This window comes from Amblyraja radiata, chromosome 5 (assembly GCF_010909765.2).
Source record: "Amblyraja radiata isolate CabotCenter1 chromosome 5, sAmbRad1.1.pri, whole genome shotgun sequence".
NCBI lineage: Eukaryota > Metazoa > Chordata > Chondrichthyes > Rajiformes > Rajidae > Amblyraja > Amblyraja radiata.
In genome coordinates this window covers 6,749,056-6,768,454 of record NC_045960.1, presented here as the reverse complement: position 1 = coordinate 6,768,454, position 19,399 = coordinate 6,749,056, and the positions used below count along the sequence as shown (strand labels likewise).

The following is a 19,399-nucleotide window of genomic DNA, read 5'->3' as shown; positions in this document are numbered from 1 at the left end:
GGTGCTCCGGTTTCCTCCAACATCACAAAGAAGCGCAGGTTTCAAGGTTAATTGGCTTCTGTAAATTGTAAATTGTCTCTGGTGTGTAGGATGGTGTTCGTGTACGGGGATTGCTGGTTGTATCTCTAAACTAAACTAAATGTATTAGAGACCTAATGGCAATTCATTTAGTTGGTTAGGGTTTTTTTTTGTCCTATATTGTGAGCTGCAAGACTGTCAATCTCTCCACGTTATTTCCAGACATCACCCCTTTTTTCCAGATTTTAAAGATAAGGCGTGGAAACTGGCCCTTCGGTCGACCAACCATCGATCACCCTTCCATATCATTGCATTTTCTCACCCACTCCCTGCATGCCAGGGGAAATTTACCTACATTTTACCTCCGTACAGACAGCAGCCATGGTCAGGATGGAACCCGTGTCTCTGGCGCTGTGAGGCAGCAGCTCTACCGCTGCACTGCCTCCATTCATCTACAGTCTCTGGGTTCCGACAATTTACTGTCTATGTTGTACAAATATAGGAGCAAAGAGATCCTTCTGCAGTTGTACAGAGCCCTAGTGAGACCACACCTGGAGTATTGTGTGCAGTTTTGGTCCCATCATTTGAGGAAGGACATTCTTGCTATTGCGGGAGTGCAGCGTAGGTTTACAAGGTTAATACCCAGGATGGCGGGACTGTCATATGCTGAGAGAATGGAGCAGCTGGGCTTGTACACTCTGGAGTTTAGAAGGATGAGAGGAGATCTCATTGAAACATATAAGATTGTTAAGGGTTTGGACACGTTAGAGGCAGGAAACATGTTCCCGATGTTGGGGGAGTCCAGAACCAGGGGCCACAGTTTAAGAATGAGGAGTAAGCCATTTAGAACAGAGACGAGGAAACACTTTTCCTCACAGAGAGTGGTGAGTCTGTGGCAGGTTCTCTGGGTACTTTCAAGAGAGAGCTAGATAGGGCTCTCAAAAATAGCGGAGTCAGGGGATAAGGTGGGAAGGCAGGAACGGGGTACTGATTGTGGATGATCAGCCATGATCATATTGAATGGTGGTGCTGGCTCGAAGGGCCGAATGGCCTACTCCTGCACCTATTGTCTATTGTCTAGTCCACTGTGTCGCCCTATTGAACAGCTTCTTGTCTTCTTTTTGAAGGGTGCGGGAGACAGCTTTGTGGGCGCCCTGGCGTTCTACATGGCTAACTATTCTTGTCTGGACCTGGAGGAGATGAGCAGAAGAGCGTGTGCCATTGCCACCATCAGCACTCAGGCACAAGGGACACAAGCCAGCTACCCCAGCAGACCACAGCTCCCACCAGAACTATTTTAGGCAAAGCTGCCCGCTTCACGACGAGACGAAGAATCGAGACACTCAACACTCCAAACACTCCAAAGGTCTTTATGGTACATTGTTAAGGATAACTAACAACTTGTAAATAAAAGTGTTCACAGAGCGAGTCTCCTCTTGTTTTATTGTCATCCTCTGCAATGTCCCTTCACCATGTGTGCCTTGCCAAAGGTATACCTTGTGGTCATTCCAAACTCCTGCTCCGATGCCAACAATCCTTGCTCGAACCCAAGAGTCCTGCATCAGATTGACCTGATTTTCTTCTTTTCAAAGAAAAGGACATGCTTGTTCACTGTAAGAAAAATAGATTACCATGAAACGATGAGAAATAAGCAATTGTGAGTAAGAAAATGACAATCTATCCTTGATATAGCAACTGTAACACAGCAACGCTTGCCCAGGGAGATCTCACAACATCGGGGAAATATTTAGACTTTAGAGATGCAGAATAGAAACAGACCCTCCGACCCACTGAGTCCGCACCAACCAATGATCACCCGTACACCAGTTCTATCCTAGGCACCAGGGACAATGGCAGAAGCCTACAAACCTGTACGTCTTTGGAGTGTGGGGGGGAAACCGGAGTGCCCAGAGAAAACCCACTTGGTCACAGGGAAAACATGCAAACACAGACAGCACCCATAGACAGGATCGAATCAGTGGCAGCATCTCTACCGCTGTGCCACTGTGACTGTCTCCAAGGTATCGGGATTGAGGAAATTCGAGGCAGGGAAGCAAGATAACGGAGGCATTTGAAAACAATAATAGGAATTTAAAATATCAAGCCATCACTTAAACAAGAGTCACACTGAAGGTCAGTGAGAGTGGGTGTGGATGGTGCAAGTGATGGCGGGCACCAGGGTTTCTAAAGGTCAGGTCAATGGGGAGGAAGCACCAGGTATTATCCATTTGCCCAGCGGAAAAGCAGCCAACATGATCAAAGGCTTGTCCCACCCCGGCCTTCCTTTTCCTTCTTGCTCCCATCTGGCAGAAGGTACAGAAGCTTGAAAGTGCACGCCACCAGACTCAGGAACAGCTTCGTCCCCTCTGTTATCAGGCTTCTGAATGCTCCTTCCATAAGCTAGGGTACTGTCCGATTCACCTCTACCCCATTGTGGACATTAGACGTTGTCTCTGGAACTGATGCGCTACAATGCTGAGAACTATATTATGCACTCTGTATCTTCCCCTTTGCTCTACCTTTTGTACTTGAGTTTGGCTTAATTGTATCTATGTATGGTATCATCTGATCTGATTGAAACAACGTTTTTAACGGTACCTTGGTACACGTGACAATAATAAACCTAAACCTGAACAACAATCAAGATTAACGTGTGAGGATTTCTGATCTGAAGCACAATAAGTTCCAGCATGGAAATCTCCAAGGAAATTAATTTGCCTGTAGATACATCCCCTAATCCATTGTGGTCCATTTAACAGCTGGAGGAGACTTTTTTTAAGAGAAACAAAGAACTGCCGATGATGGTTTACAAAAGAAGTCAAGTCAAGTTTTATTCATCACATTGCACATAAAGTGCAGTGAAATAAATTTGCCAGCAACGGTACAATAAAAAATTAACACAAACATCCACCATTCATCACTGTGGTGGAAGGCACAACATTTGGCCAGTCCTCCTCCATTTTCCCCCGTGGTCGGGACCTCAACCCTCTGCAGTCGCCGCTGCGGGCGGCCAGATGTGCAGGCAAGGTAAGTCCAGGTAAGTCCTGAATCGGTGCTTCCCCATCAGAGACCGCGGCTTCGAGTTGGTGTAGGCCACAGGCCACAAGTCCCCGCCAGAAGCACCGCAGACCGCAGGGCCGGCGGTCGGAGCTCCACTCCAGGAATCCCCGGTGAGGGACCCCGCTCCGGGTGGACAATGTGCTAGCGGGTCAGGCAGCAACTTCGGAGAAAATGGATAGTTGTAATTTTAGGTCTGAAGAAGTGTCCCCACCTGAGATGTCAGCTATCCATGTTCTCCAGAGATGCCCAAGATTGGAGCGTAGGAGGATGATGGGAGATCTTATAGAGGTGTACAAAATCATGAGAGGAATAGATCGGGTAGATGCACAGAATCTTTTATCCAGAGTAGGGGAATCGAGGACCAGAGGACATATGTTCAATGTGAAGGGGAAAAGATGTAATAGGAATCCAAGGGGTAACCTTTTCACGCACAGGGTGGTGGGTGTATGGAACAAGCTGCTAGAGGAGGTAGTTGAGGCTGGGACTATCCCATCGTTGAAGAGACAGACAGGTACATGGATAGGACAGGTTTGGAGGGATATGGACCAAGCGGGCCAGTGGGACTAGTGACATTGTTGGCCGGTGTGGGCGAGTTGGGCCGAAGGGCCTGTTTCCACACTGTATCACTCTATGACTCTCTAGACACAAAATGCTGGAGTAACTCAGTGGGACAGGCAGCATCTCTGGAGAGAAGGAATGGGTGATGTTTCGGGTTGAAACCCTTCTTCAGACCCGAAACATCACCCATTCAGAGATGCTGCCTGTCCCACTGAGTTACTCCAGCATTTTGCGTTTATCTACGGTTCCAGTAACGTCTCCATCAATGCAATCTGATCAAAGAATCAAATAATGTTCACCAACAGTGACTATTCAAGGTCTTATCAAAAGGCATTTATTTTCACAAATGTGGAGGCAAGTATGCACAAACCAAATGGGTCAGCATGGATGTGTTGGGCCAAGTGGCCTGCTTCTATATCTATACAGATTATAAATATAAATCTATTTGTAGAAAGGAACTGCAGATGCTGGTTTATACCGAAGATAACTGAAGACTAACGTCCAATGAAGGGTCCCGACTCAAAACAAAACGTCACCCATCCCCTTTCCCCAGAGATGCTGCCTGACCCGCTGAATTACTCCAGCACTTTGCGCCTAAATTTAAACCTATACACTTATATGCTATCCAATACGCCATACATAGATACAATCAAGTCAGACTCAAGTATAATAGGTAGAGCAAAGGGGAAGATACAGAGTGCAGAATATAGTTCTCAGCATTGTAGCGCATCAGTTCCACAGACAAAGTCCAATGTCTGCAATGGGGTAGAGGTGAATCGGACAGTGCCCTAGCTGATGGAAGGACCGTTCAGAAGCCTGATAACAGAGGGGAAGAAGCTGTTCTTGAGTCTGGTGGTTCTTCTGTACCTTCTGATGGACAGTAGCAGGGAGAAGAAGGAATGATCGGGGTGGGACAAGCCTTTGATTATGTTGGCTGCTTTTCCGAAGCAGTGAAGTATAGATGGAGTCAGTAGTGGGGAGTCTGGTCTGTGTGATAGACTGGGCTACATCCCCAGCTCTCTGCAATGCTGAATGTTTGATTAGTATGGGTGTCAGAGGTTATGGGGAGAATGGGGTTGAGAGGGAAAGATAGATCAGCCATGATTGAATGGGGTAGCAGACGATGGGCTGAATGGCCTAATTCTGTTCCTATCACTTATGAGCATATAAATCAAACTGCAGACTGGCAACTTTTGCTGTGAAATATTATACCATTGGCAAGCAATTGAAAACATAGCTGTTCCGAACCGCTGCTTGGCATTGTGCTGCAGCTTTAGGTTTTCAATAACATGACAACTAGCAAAACCAGTCATCTCTTTGGCCTTTCGCTTTTCAACAAGCGAGACTTTATTTTACAACTGAGACAGTATTGAGCAGAGGTCGCGTTTTCTCAGCCATGATTCCCAGGCGTTTTCTTGGAACCGCACCTACCATTTAATAGGTTTAACAATGACGCAAGTGGGCACAAGCTACCTCTTCAATGAAAGAAAGCACACCCAAAATCAGCACCCAGGAAGACATTGCTCTGTCACAACTCACGGCCAATTGTTCTCATGAATGGGTACATCCTTGGACGATTAGAAGCTCACATAATTGCAATATTAACAGTTTGGCCTTTTGAGCTTTTTTTGTTAGCGCGGATGTTGTTATCAAGCCAGTGCGTAGCCATGGGCACTCACAGAGACCCAGCTACACCTGCCCTGTTGTGGGACATGTGAAACAGTCTGCATTCAGGCTAATTTGGGAATCGCTTAAAGGGCAGAGTGGTGGTGCAGCGGTAGAGTTGCTGCCTCACAGCACCAGAGACCCAGGTTCAAACCTGACTATAGGTGCTCTCTATACGGAGTTTGTACGTTCTCCCCGTGACCACGTGGGTTTTCTCTGGGTGCTCCGGGTTCCTCCCACACTCCAAAGGCGTACAGGTTTGTAGACAAATAGGCTTTGATTAAAAATTGTAAATTGTGGGTAGGAAAGGGTGAATGTGTGAGGATCGCTGGTCGGTGCGGACTCGGTGGGCTGATGGGCCTGTTTCCACGCTGTATCTCTAACGTGAAGTCTGCAGACACTAAATGCATGGAACCATTGAATGCGGGCTGAAGAAGGTTGCAAAACCAAACCGTTGCCTAATAACATCGTCCAGAGATTCCACACTGTATCTTTAGCGTCTAAATTATCACACACGAGCCGGAAGGGGCTGAAATATCTAAAACTGCAGATGCTGGATGTCTGAACTAAAAACAAAGAGCTGGAAACAGTCCGAAGAAGGGTCTCGACCCAAAACGTCACACATTCCTTCTCTCCAGAGATGCTGCCTGTTCCGCTGAGTTACTCCAGCTTTTTGTGTCTGCCTTCAGCTGGAAACACTCAGCATCTGTGGAGAGACTCACACGTGTGAAATCTCAGGTAGCGTCCCCCCCGTTGACGGTTTACAATTGCCTAGCTCTGACGGGTTCATCTTCACCACGGATGTACGCTCCCCTTACACATAATAAGGAATATGTGGCTTGCACGAGCTGTTTAGTGAAGGCAGGAACTGGCCCAACGTTTCCTTCAGCCACGTGTCACGTTTACCTTCGGGATCATGTTTCCTTAGCACCAGCTTGTCCCGCAGACGACTCCTCTTAACATTGAAGCAGTACCCGGTTCCGGCAGCACTCACCATCTGCACCAGGATGGACCTGCGGAGAACCAGCATTCAGTCAGTTCTTGTGTTGCCAGGAACTAGTGTTGAGTTTAGAGATACAGCGCGGAATCGCAGGTCGGCCCACCAAGTCCGCGCCGACCAGCGATCACCCCGCACACTAGCTCTGTGTGTTAGCCCACTCCCTACATATTACAAGGCAATTTACAGAAGCCAATTAACCTACAAACCCACACGTCCTTGGGATGTGGGAGGAAACTCACGCGATCACAGGGAGAACGTACAAACTCCCACACGCAGACAGCATCCGAGGTCAGGATCGAACCAGGGTTTCTGGTGCCGTGAGGCAGCGGCACTACCAGCTGCACCACTGTGCCGCCCAGTGACCAAGACAGTTGTTGAGAGAGATGTGCAGGGGAGGTGCTCTTACAGAGTGGTGGATGCCTGGAATGTGCTGCCGGGGGTGGTGGTGGAGGCAGGTTATGATAGTGCAGTTTGAGACTGTAAGCGAGGCACATGGACGTGTAGGGAATACAGGGATAAGGGTGACGTGCCGGCAGGTGGGATCAAGTTTGGCACCAACATTGAGGCACTGCTCTATGCTCTATATGCAGCACACATGTGGAGTGACAGGAGGCTACCCTGCCTGGAATGGAAGACTGGAGTAAGATGCAGGCCCATGGGGTAATCATGTGAAAACAGTGCCTGAAAATGAATTCTCCCTAGCGTCTAGTGAACGTCAGCCGAGAGGTTTGGGCGGTGAAGTTTCACATCAGCCGCAGGGTGAAGTCGGAATCAAAGGGTTATTGCAGTCCATTACAGCTAATGGTTCCTATTATCCAAATGAGAATTGCTGACTTGGTGTGAGAATTCAGCCATAAGGTGGGGCTCATCAACCAATGCTTCAGTAATGATTGTACAATTTCCAAGAAGCCATGGCTCTTTGCCAGTGAAAGTATTTCAATGGCTCAACGTTCAACTGGTTGGTTGGGGGTTTCTGCAATCTCAATTACACAGCAGTTCTCAAGAAAAGCAGCTCTAAATACTTAGTCCCACAAGGCGTGAAAACAACACAGGCCAGCTCCTGGAATTAGTTGCAGTCGGCGTGACACATGTGTGAAGTCTAGTCGAGATTAGAATCTCACACAAAGCATCTGAAATTAAAACCTCTTTGCAAGGTTTCACACTTTTAGCATATTGTGTGTGTGTGTGTGTGTGTGTGTGTGTGTGTGTGTGTGTGTGTGTGTGTGTGTGTGTGTGTGTGTGTGTGTGTGTGTGTATGTGTGTGTGTGTGTGTGTGTGTGTATATATATATATATATATATACACACGCACACGCACATATACATATATATATATACACACATGCACACACATATGTATATGTATGTGCATATGCGTATATATGCAGATAAGTATGTATATATGTATGTGTACATACATGCCCACATATACATTTATACACACACATACATGCAGTGCCCTCCATAATGTTTGGGACAAAGACCCATCATTTATTTATTTGCCTCTGTACTCCACAATTTGAGATTTGTAATAGAAAAAATCACATGTGGTTAAAGTGCACATTGTCAGATTTTATTAAAGGCCATTTTTATACATTTTGGTTTCACCATGTAGAAATTACAGCTGTGTTTATACATAGTCCCCCCATTTCAGGGCACCATGATGGGACACATGGCTTCACAGGTGTTTGTAATTGCTCAGGTGTGTTTAAATGCCTCCTTAATGCAGGTATAAGAGAGCTCTCAGCACCTAGTCTTTCCTCCAATCTTTCCATCACCTTTGGAAACTTTTATTGCTGTTTATCAACATGAGGACCAAAGTTGTGCCAATGAAAGTCAAAGAAGCCGTTATGAAGGGCCTGTCCCATTTTCACGACCTAATTTACGACCTCTGTCGAGTTTGCCCTTGACTCATACTCGCAGCATGGTCGTCACGGGGTCGTAGGAGGTCCTAGGTAGGTCGTAGCAGGCCATGATGCTAGTCGTAGGTACTCGTGGCATCAAGTAGGTCGGGGCATTTTTTCTAGCCTGATGAAAAATGTCCACCAGTAAAAAAGGTTGTGAATTAAGTCGTGAAAGTGGGACAGGCCCTTGAGACTGAGAGACAAGAATCAAACTGTTAGAGACATCAACCAAACCTTAGGCTTCCCAAAATCAACTGTTTGGAACATCATCAAGAAGAAAGAGAACACTGGTGAGCTTACTAATCGCAAAGGGACTGGCAGGCCAAGGAAGACCCCCACAGCTGTTATGGCTGCTGAAGGTACTGGCTCACTTATCTTCAATGATGATACAACTGCTGATAGTAGTAGCATAATGAATTCTGAATTCCCTAAAACAAATGCCTCAAAACTCATTGGCCGGCGGTTCATTCTACAGCAAGACAATGATCCCAAACATACTGCTAAAGCAACAAAGGAGTTTTTCAAAGCTAAAAAATGGTCAATTCTTGAGTGGCCAAGTCAATCACCCGATCTGAACCCAATTGAGCATTCCTTTTAGATGCTGAAGAGAAATCTGAAGGGGACTAGCCCCCAAAACAAGCATAAGCTAAAGATGGCTGCAATACAGGCCTGGAAGAGCATCACCAGAGAAGACACCCAGCAACTGGTGATGTCCGTGAATCTCAGACTTCAAGCAGTCATTGCATGCAAAGGATATGCAACAAAATACTGAACATGACTACTTTCATTTACATGACATTGCTGTGTCCCAAACATTATGGTGCCCTGAAATGGGGGGGGACTATGTATAAACACAGCTGTAATTTCTACATGGTGAAACCAAAATGTATACAAATTAAAATCTGACAATGTGCACTTTAACCACAAGTGATTTTTTTCTATTACATATCTCAAATTGTGGAGTACAGAGGTAAATAAATAAACGACGGATCTTTGTCCCAGACATTATGGAGGGCACTGTATGAGTCATAGAGTGATACAGTGTGGAAACAGGCCCTTTGTGAAAAAGTGGTGGAGTAACTCATCGGGTCAGGCAACATCCCTGGAGAACATGGAAGGATCACCGTTCGGGTCGGGCCCTTCGGACTCATAGAGTGATACAGTGTGGAAACAGGCGTTTCGGCCCAACTTGCCAACATGTCCCATCTACACTAGCCTCACCTGCCTGCATTTGGTCCATATCCCTCCAAATCTGTCCCATCCATGTACCTGTCTAACTGTTTCTTAAATGTTGGGATAGTCCCAGCCTCAACTACACTCCTCTGGCAGCTTGTTCCATACACCCACCGAAAAAGTTACCCCTCAGATTCCTATTAAATCTTGATCTGCACCTTGAACCTATGTCCTCTGGTCCTCGAAGACTCTGTGCATCTACCCGATCTATTCCTCTCATGATTTTTTTTAGATTAGATTAGATAGCCTTTATTGTCATTCAGACCGAAGTCTGAACGAAATTGAAGCAGTCATACATACAATACAATACAATAAAAAAACAACAACAAACACATATTAACATCCACCACAGTGAGTCCACCCAACATCTCCTCACTGTGATGGAGGCAAAAGTCTTAGGTCTCCAGTCTCTTCCCTCCTCTTCTCCCTCTGCGCTGAGGCGATACCCCCCGGGCGATGTTACAACTGTCCCGCGGCTCAAACACCGCGGCCCGGGGTGGTCGAAGCTGCCGCCCACCAGTCCTGCTGACGCAGCCGCTGGCCCGCGGCCGAACCCCGGACTCAGGCCACCGCCGCCAGAACACCGTCCCAGCCACCGGAGCACCGTTCCAGCCCCGAGCCGGATCGCCCTCACGTGAGTACCGTTACCGTCTCAGCCTCGCGCCAGGCCGCCCCGACTGGGCGCCGCTCCTCCCTCGGGCTGGGCCGCCCCGACTGGGCGCCGCTCCTCCCTCGGGCTGGGCCGCCCCGACTGGGCGCCGCTCCTCCCTCGGGCTGGGCCGCCCCGACTGGGCGCCGCTCCTCCCTCGGGCTGGGCCGCCCCGACTGGGCGCCGCTCCTCCCTCGGGCTGGGCCACCCCGACTGGGCACCGCTTCTCCCTCGGGCTGGGCCGCCCCAACATGGGCGCTGCTCCTCCCTCGGGCTGGGAGCGCCGTACCTCCCCGAGCTCGGCCACTCCGACGGGAGCACCGTTCCTTCCTCGGGCCGGCCGTCCTCACGGGAGCGTCACAGCCCCTCACGAAAGCACTGTTCCAGCCCCGAGCCGGGCCGTCCTCACGGGAGTGAGCCCAGTGCGAGTCCTGGCGGGCTCTGCCTCCTGAGCCTCGAGGTCGCCAGCTCCTCCATTAGGCATCAGCGCAGACTTTGTACACCTCTATAAGATCTCCCCTCATCCTCCTACGCTCCATGAAATAGAGACCCAGCCTACTCAACCTCTCCCTATAGCTCACACCCTCTAGCCCTGGTAACATCCTCGTAAATCTTTTCTGAACCCTTTCAGTTCAGAGATACAGCGTGGAAACAAACCCTTCATCCCACCGAGTCCGCACCGATCAGCTATCCCCGCACATTAACACCATTCCACACAAACAAGGGACAATTTTTACATTTACCAAGCCAATTTGCCTAAAACAATTGTACGTCTTGAGGAAACCGAAGATCTCGGAGAAAACCCCACGGTCACGGGGAGAACGTAAAACCGTACAGAGCACACGTAGTCGCGATCGAACCCGGGTCTGCGGTGCTGCAAGCACTGTAAGGCAGCGTGTAGGAAGGAACTGCAGATGTTGGTTTAAACTGAAGATAGACACAAAAAGCTGTTGTAACTCAGCGGGTCATCCAGCATCTCTGGAGAAAAGGAAAAGGTGACGTTTCGGGTCGAGACCCTTCTTCAGTGAGAGTTGAGGAAAGGGAAACGAGAGATAGAGATAGTGATATAGAGAAATATAGAACAACTGAATGAAAGATATGCAAAAATGTAACAGTGATAAAGTATTGTACTGTTCTATAAGTTGAATAGTTGTGCTGAAGCAAAGCAAGAATTTCATTGTCCTATCTGGGACATGACAATAAACTCTCTTGAACTTGAACTTAAATACAAGAAGCTATCTTACTACAATTACATAGATCTATAGTGGAAGCAAACTTAGAGAACTATAAGATTTTGGTCTCGTCATCAAACAAAACGTAGACTGGGCGATCGTTTCGTTGAACACCTTCGCTCAGCCCGCCTGAACCAACCTGATTTCCCGGTTACCAGACACTTTACTTCTCCTTCCCATTCCCACACTGGCCTTTCTGTCCTCGGCCTCCTCCATTGTCAGAGTGAGGCTAAAAGCAAATTGGAGGAACGGCATCTCATTTTTCGCTTGGACAGCTTACAGCCCAGTGGTATGAATATTGATTTCTCTCACTTCAGGTAGCCACCCGGTTCTCGCACCAGCCAAGTCGCACCAGCTTCTCATTCTCACCAAACAAACAGCTAACAATGGCCTCTTTCCTTTATCATCGTTACTTTTTTTTACATATCATTCATTCATTCATTGTTCTTTATCTCTCTTCATCATCTTCTATATCTCTCGTTTCCCTTTCCCGTGGCTTTCAGTCTGAAGAAGGGTCTCGACCCAAAACGTCACCTATTCCTTATATCCAGAGACGCTGGAGTAACCCGCTGAGTTACTCTAGCATTTTGGGTCTATCTTCAGAAAGAATAAACATACTAGCAAGAAAATGCAGCAACGATTCAGCAGATTGGTTCCTGGGATGGCGAGCGAGAGTGAGTTTGGGTTTATATCCCGAGTTGAGAAGAACAGAACGTGCATTCATTAATGGTACAAAGTTTCAGCAGATGTGGAGAAAATGTTTTCCTTGGCTGAGGAACTGCAGTTCCAAAGTCAAGGATAGCCCTTTAGGACTAAAGTGAGGAGAAATGTCATAACTTAGAGGGTAGTAAATCTTTGGCACAAACTCATGGTTTACTGATGGTAGTAAAGTTTGCTCTCTATGCCGCTGAGCCCAAAAGCACCTACACAAGGTCCGTGAAGTATATCACCAATTCTGTCTCCTAAAAATCCTCTAAATCCATTGGAAGAAGTGAAAATACGTTTGTGTCTTCTGCCATGGCTATATCTTGAACCACTGAGGCCACATTTACACTAATTACTGTGAGCAAGCCATATTATGCCCATGACACACACTACACTCATGAAACAGATAGTCTATTGGCTTGACTTGATATGAATGTAAAGGGCCTGTCCCACTTGGCGATTTTTTCGGCGACTGCCGGCATCATTGACTGATGTATCAGGTCACCGAAAAATTTGCGGCGTGATGACGTATTGACGTGCGGTGTTTTTCAAATGTCGCAATAGTTTTTTTGTCGCCGCTGGATTTTGAAATGTTCAAAATCTTTTGGCGACACTGATATGGCAGTTGCCGAAAAAAATCGGCAAGTGTCTCTAGCGTGTGAAGGACAGTGTTAATGTGCGGGGATCGCAGGTCGGGGCGGACTCGGCGGGCTGAAGGGCCTGTTTCCGCGCTGTACCTCCAAACTAAAAAAATATTAGTATCTGCTGTTCCCTGTGTCTCTATTTGCCAAGTCTCTTTCATTACCTTTTTAAAAAAAAAGTTATTCTAAAATCTCTTGAGGGAATTATTTACCTCATGAACGAACAGCAGTTTAATGGCGATATAAAAGGCGTCATTATTTCCTTCCACAACACCCTCTCGCTCCTTTTCCACACCATCAGTTACCCAAGTAAAAGCTGTCAGCAAAAACATTTAGCCTTTCGGATATTTAACTGTGGTGATAATAAATAATAAAAATATTAACTTACTTTGACTTGCTCTTGGCAACTGCAGATATCCAGCAGGTTCAATGAAAAAAAAGAAAAAAAAACATCAGTTAACTTAATTATTCATTTTCAGGGGGCTACATTGTAATTTTTAAATCAACCAGCAATATAATAACAGTCCCAGTTATAGATCAGCTGAAGCTAACCAAGCCACAAGCCTTCTGCCAAGATCCCTGAAGCGAGTATACTATATCTATTCTAGACCATCCATGACTACTTGCTACGACTGGTTATGTCAAAGAATCACACAAAATGAAAAAGAGTCAGTCATATAGCACAGAAGCAGGCCCTTCAGCCCAGCTTGCCCATGCCGACCAACATGCCCATCTACACTAGTCCCACCTGCCTGCATTTGGCCCATTTCCCTCTAAACCTTTCCTATCCATGTACCTGTCCTAGTGTCCTTTAAATGTTGTTATAGTCCCAGCCTCAACTACCTCCTCTGGCAGCTCGTTCCATACACCCATTACCCTCTGTGTGAAAAAAAATGCCCCTCAGGTTCCTTAAAATCTTTTCTCACCCACTTTAAAATGTTAACATTTGAAATATTGACTCTGTTTCCACAGATGCTGCCTGACCTGCTGAGTTTTCCAGCTTTTTTTCTTCATAGTTCCAATAACTGCATTTTTGTTTGATTTTCTTCAGGCCAAATTAAACACAATTCCTTTATGGGTTAAAGGGTAGTTTATTGAAGGAGGCTGTGGGAAAGGCTCAAGGTGATTAAGATAAAAGAACTGATTGGGCAAGAATAGCATGGATTAGTCATACAGCATGGAAACAGGCCCTTCAGCCCATCTTGCCAACACCAGCCAACAATGTCCCAGCTACACTAGTCCCACCTGCCTGCGTTTGGTCTATATCCCTCCAAACCTGTACCTGTCCATGTACCTGTCTAACTGTTTCTTAAACATTGGGATAGTCTCAGCCTCAACTACCTCCTCTGGCAGCTTGGTCCATACACCCACCACCCTTTGTGTGAAAAGGTTACCCCTCAGATTCCTATTTCCCTCACCTTAAACCTATGTCCTCTGGTCAATAGACAATAGGTGCAGGAGTAGGCCAATCGACCCTTCGATTCACCGATTCTGCGCAAGAGAGACTGTGCATCTACACGATCTATCCCTCTCATTATTAACGTGACATTATCTACTTCAGTACGCCAAACACAAAGTGGTGACAGATCGGCAAATGCTGTTTTACAATAGGGCCCAGCTTGGGTTTAGATTAGATTAAAACTTTATTAATCCCCTTATTCAGGGGAAATTCTGATGTCCTTGCAGCACACTAATAAAAATACAACATAGCATTCAAAAAGAAGTTCAACACAAAAACATCCCCCCACAGTGATTCCCACTGTGGGGGAAGTCACAAAGTCCAGTCCCCATCCTCATGTCCACCCAAAGTCGGGTCTATTGAGGCCTCCACAGTCGCCGCCACAGCGCCCGATGTTCTCGCCGGGTGATGGTGCTCCGGCGTCGGGAGAACCCCCAGCGGCTTGGGGTGCCAGGAACGGCCGCCTTCCCACCGGAGACCGCGGCTTCCAAGCCAACAGACCGCGCCGAACGGAGCTCCACACACTGGCGATCTCAACGAGAGATCCCAGGCTCCGGGATGTAAACTTCAGCGCCGCAGCTGGCAGCTCCACAGAATCGCGGCTCCACGATGTTCTCATCTGCGGTCCCAGCATACTGGAGTTCCAGCGCGGCGACACAGGAAAGGCATCGCCCGCTCCGCAATAGCGCTCCAGCGCTGCGCCGCCGCCAAAGCCGATGTTCTGCGCCGCCGCCAAAGCCGATGTTCTGGCCAGGTCCCCTCAGGGAAACGTCGCTCCAGGACCCGCTGGTAGGCCGCGAGGACAGGTCGAAGTCGCTGCTCGGAGGAAGGCAACCCCTCCGACCAGGTAGGGACTCGAAAAGCAGTTTCCCCCTTCCCCCCACCACCCCCCACACATAAAAAGATTAGGCCCCCTGACTGTACACTCAACGTACTAAAAATAATAAAAAAGAAGGGAAAAAAACGGACAGCTGCAGGACAGGCAGCCGTTCAGGACAGCGCCTCCTCCGGTACTGTTACGTGTACCGAGGTACAATGAAAAGCTTTCTTTCGCATGCTATCCAGTCAGATTGGATAATACTATAATAAATACAATCAATTCAAACTCAAGTACAGTAGGTAGAGCAAAAGGAAAGATCCATATAGCAAGCAAGCAGAAGAAGCAAGCAATTGAGATGCCAATTGGCACGTTGGCCTTCATTGCAACAGGTTTTAAGCCTTTATTTTGGAGTAAGGATTTGGAATTGAATGAAAAGATACAGAGTGGAGAGAAGTCCTTAAGCCCACCGTGTCCACGCCGACCATCGATTATCTGTTTCACTAGTTCTTTGTTATCCCAATTTCACAGCACTCCCTGCACACTAGGGGCAATTAATAGAGGACGATTAACCTTCAACGGACGGCATCAAAGATCCTGTAGCGGAGCAAGATAGCCCACTCCTTCTAAATGCAATGGGCTGACGTGTAGTACGCAACGGAGTGGAACGTGGGCCTTTTTTTCATCCATTTCAGTAACCCGACCCGACCCGACTCGCAGTGTAATCAACGTTGCGGGGGAACAGTTTGTGTTAATAAAATATAATTCTGAAAATGAGGAGAAGATTTTTACCAAAGAACTTTTATTTTTACGAGGATGTTTCCGTAACCGGCTTCCGTCTCCGCACTAGTATCTTTGCTCCGCTATGGGATCTTTGGTGCGGAGACGGAAATGGGGCCGCAAATTAGCCATGAATCTGCCCATAACCGTACTACGTCTTTTTCGTCGAGTGGACCATCTTGCTCGCTATAGGAGCTTTGGACGGCACAGTGATGCAGTGGTAGAGTTGCTGCCTTACAGCGCTAGAGACCCGGGCTTCATTCTGACCTCGGGTGCTGTCTGTACAGAATTCGTACATTCTCCCTGTGACAGTGTTGGTTTTCTCCCTAGGAACTTGTCCCCAGTGTGTAAGGTAGTGCTAGTGTGCAGGGTGATCGCTGGTCGGCGCGGGCTCGGTGGGCAGAACGGCCTGTTTCCGCGCTGTATCTCTAAAGTCTAAAGTTCAATCCCGCATGTCTTTGGGGTCAGGGAGGAAGCCAGAGCACCCAGAGGAAACCCACGTGGTTACAGGGGGAACATGCAAGCTCCACACAGACAGCACCCGTGGTCAGGATCGAACCTGGTACTCTGGCGCTGTGAGGCAGTGGTTCTACCAGCTGCGCACTGGTTTACTGTACTAGACAGGGCCTTGGTTAAATGATGTTTGCGTGTAGTTTTGGGCTCTATATCTGAGAGAGGATATGTTTGCATTTGAGGGAGTGTGACAAAGGTTCACTAAACAGACTGCAGAGATGGGGGGGGGGACATGACTGTTGTTTAGTTTAAAGATACAGCGTGGAAACAGGCCCTTCGGCCCACCGAGTCCACGCTGACCAGCGATCATTCGTACACTAGTTCCATGACCTACACACTGGGGGCAATTTACTGAAGCCAATTAACCTACAAACCTGTTCAAGAAGGAACTGCAGATGCTGGAAAATCGAAGGTAGACAAAAATGCTGGAGAAACTCAGCGGGTGCGGTAGCATCTATGGAGCGAAGGAAATAGGCCTATTTCCTTCGCTCCATAGATGCTGCCGCACCCGCTGAGTTTCTCCAGCATTTTTGTCAACCTACAAACCTGTACGTGTTTGGAGCGTGGGAGGAAACCAGAGCACCCTGAGAAAACCCACGCCGTTATAGGGAGAACATGCAAACTCCACACACCAGATAGTACTCGATCGAGGTCAGGATCAAACCGGATCTCTGGTGTTGTAAAGCAGCGCTCTAGCAGTTGTGCCACTGTGCTGCCCTTGTTCAGATCTTTGTTTCAAGATTCTAGGTTTTATTTTGTTTTCGCTTCGCTGCAGCTTTTCCCAACTGCAGGCTTTCTCTTTATCCCACTAGACTCCTGATAAGGCTGAATTATGTTAAAAATATAAGAAAAGCTTACAGCTTATATTTAGTCTCAAATCAGGCTTTTCTCCAGTAGATTAATACAGAAAGGCAAGTTTAGGTTTGCCTCAGGCTGCTGTGTATTGAGAATGAATACTATAACATTTGTCTGCCAAGTGACAAGAGAGGAAGCAGAGAAGAAGCTAGATTGATCTCACTAAGGGGCAATGACAAATGGCTGATGTCTTTGATATGTAAAATGCCTTGCACCAAATGTCCGATGTCTGTGAGGGAGGAAGTGACGAGAGGAAACTAGATTGATCTAAGGGGTATTAACAAATGACCAATGTCTTTAATATGTAAGATATCTTGCACCATATGACAAAATGCCTTTGATGTGATGCATTCTGTAGAAACCTTTATTTCCTGTACCTCTGACCATGACTAATGTTTGTGGAATGTGCTAAAGTGACAAAAAAACACTATATAATACGATGTAATTCTGTTGTTCGAGGAAGTGGACTGAGGACAGTGAAGTGTCTGTCTGTATTGGTCACTTGTATTGTTCTCCCTCCCTTCCATCGGCCGATAATAAGTAAAGTTTTGAACTGGGCTACCAAATGTTTGTGAGTTGTCTGTTTATAAAGAAGCAAACCTGTTTGATTGATATAAAAGTAACTTTTTCACTCCAGTTTGCTTGGCTCCCAACAAATCCTGTCACCATTTGTAGCTTTCTGTACAGCATGGGCAAAGCACAAGAACCACGGATGAACAGGCGTGTGGCTAAAAATTGGATGAAATATCTGATTACCGCATATCTGAAAACCAGCCACAGAAACAGCACCAATTGAGACCAAGGTGATTCAAGGTGGGACAGTTTCACTTACAAAACTGCTGGAACTTGGAAAACATTTTGTGAGAGCAATTCAGAATCGGCTTTTGATTATTAGCACAGTCACTAATACTGCCCTGTGTTGGAAGGAACTGCAGATGCTGGTTTAAACTGTAGTTTAACACTGCCCTGTTGGCAGAGTTAAACATGGCACAGCAATCTTAACTACCCCATCAACTGAGGGACTTCAGTCTGAAGAAGGGGTTTGGCCCGAAACGTTGCCTATTTCCTTCGCTCCATAGATGCTACAGCACCCGCTGAGTTTCTCCAGCACTTTTGTCTACTATCTGAGGGACTTCGTTTGGCTGGTTCAAGGCCAAGTCATTGGGTATTTTTAAAGTGGAGATTGGCAGGTTCTTGATTAGCAAGGCATCAAAGGTTATGGGGCAAAGGCAGGAGAACGGGGTTGAGAGGGAAAGATAGATCAGCCAAAGTGAATGGCGGAGTAGACTCGATGGGCTGAATGGCCTAATTCTGTTCCTACCACTCATGGTTTAGATGGAATTGAGAGTCCACATTGGGGATCTCGAGGGACACCAAGTCAAACGGGGGGTATAATGGCGTTAAAAAAAAGAGAAACGGCCTTTGCTGAGAAATGGCCAGTTCTGATACAAACGTAAAAAGCAAGTTATTTACAACTGGAGAATTTGACATTGAGTCTTGTAAGCGTCAACATGTCCAAACAGAAGATGAGATGAGGACACAAGAGACTGCAGATGCTGGAATCTCAAGCAAAAACAAAGGGTGGTGGGTGTATGGAACAAGCTGCCAGAGCAGGTAATTGAGGCAGGGACTATCCCAACGTTTAAGAAATAGTTAGACAGGTACATGGATAGGACAGGTTTGGAGGGATATGGACCAAGCGCAGGCAGGTGAGACTAGTGTAACTGGGACATGTTGGCCGGTGTGGGCAAGTTGGACCGAATGGCCTGTTTCCACGCTGTATCACTATACGAGTTCGAAGGGTCCCGACCCGAACTGTCATCTCTCCATATTCTCCAGGGATGTTGCCTGACCCGATGAGTTACTCCAGCGCTTTGTCTCTTTTCTCGGAAAACCAGCATCGGCAGTTCCTTGTTTCTGCAGATGAAGGCATGGTTATCGCAACTATGGAATGATGGAGGCACTGTCAGCTGGTTGGGAAAGGGTGTTACGTCAAACCCTTCCACTGGTGTCAGGAATGAGGTTGCAAGGTCAACTGGTAAGTTGTGAAATGGAGCATACGTGGGTGAGAGAAAAAAATCATCAACACTTCCGGACTGATCCAAAATCATTTTTCCTGCAGGAATTCTGCTTTGACTACTTAACATTCACTTATTTCATACAAGGCAGTTTCTCCAAATAATTATTAAAGTATTAGCACAAACCCAGCCCCTCCCCACAGTACACCTCCACCTGTATCTCTCCCTCTGGCTTTACATTCCACTCCTCCTCTCTCCTTATTTTACATCCGTTTGCATCCTCTATCACCTAC

At 47.1% G+C, this 19,399-nt stretch overlaps 2 protein-coding genes across 2 annotated transcripts in view; one reads left to right on the top strand and one right to left on the bottom strand.

Moving 5' to 3' along the window:
- rbks (ribokinase) overlaps positions 1-1,438 on the top strand; it is a 182,221-nt gene extending 180,783 nt beyond the window's left edge. The window contains exon 8 of the mRNA XM_033020557.1: positions 1,146-1,438. Within this exon, the coding sequence (XP_032876448.1) occupies positions 1,146-1,319 (174 nt within the window). The 3' untranslated portion in view covers positions 1,320-1,438. The remainder of the gene's footprint in view (positions 1-1,145) is intronic.
- mrpl33 (mitochondrial ribosomal protein L33) overlaps positions 1,378-19,399 on the bottom strand; it is a 32,111-nt gene continuing 14,089 nt past the window's right edge. The window contains exons 2-4 of the mRNA XM_033020558.1: positions 13,053-13,071; positions 6,208-6,314; positions 1,378-1,629 (exon numbers count right to left, since the gene is read on the bottom strand). Of these exons, the coding sequence (XP_032876449.1) occupies positions 1,580-1,629; positions 6,208-6,314; positions 13,053-13,071 (176 nt within the window). The 3' untranslated portion in view covers positions 1,378-1,579. The remainder of the gene's footprint in view (positions 1,630-6,207; positions 6,315-13,052; positions 13,072-19,399) is intronic.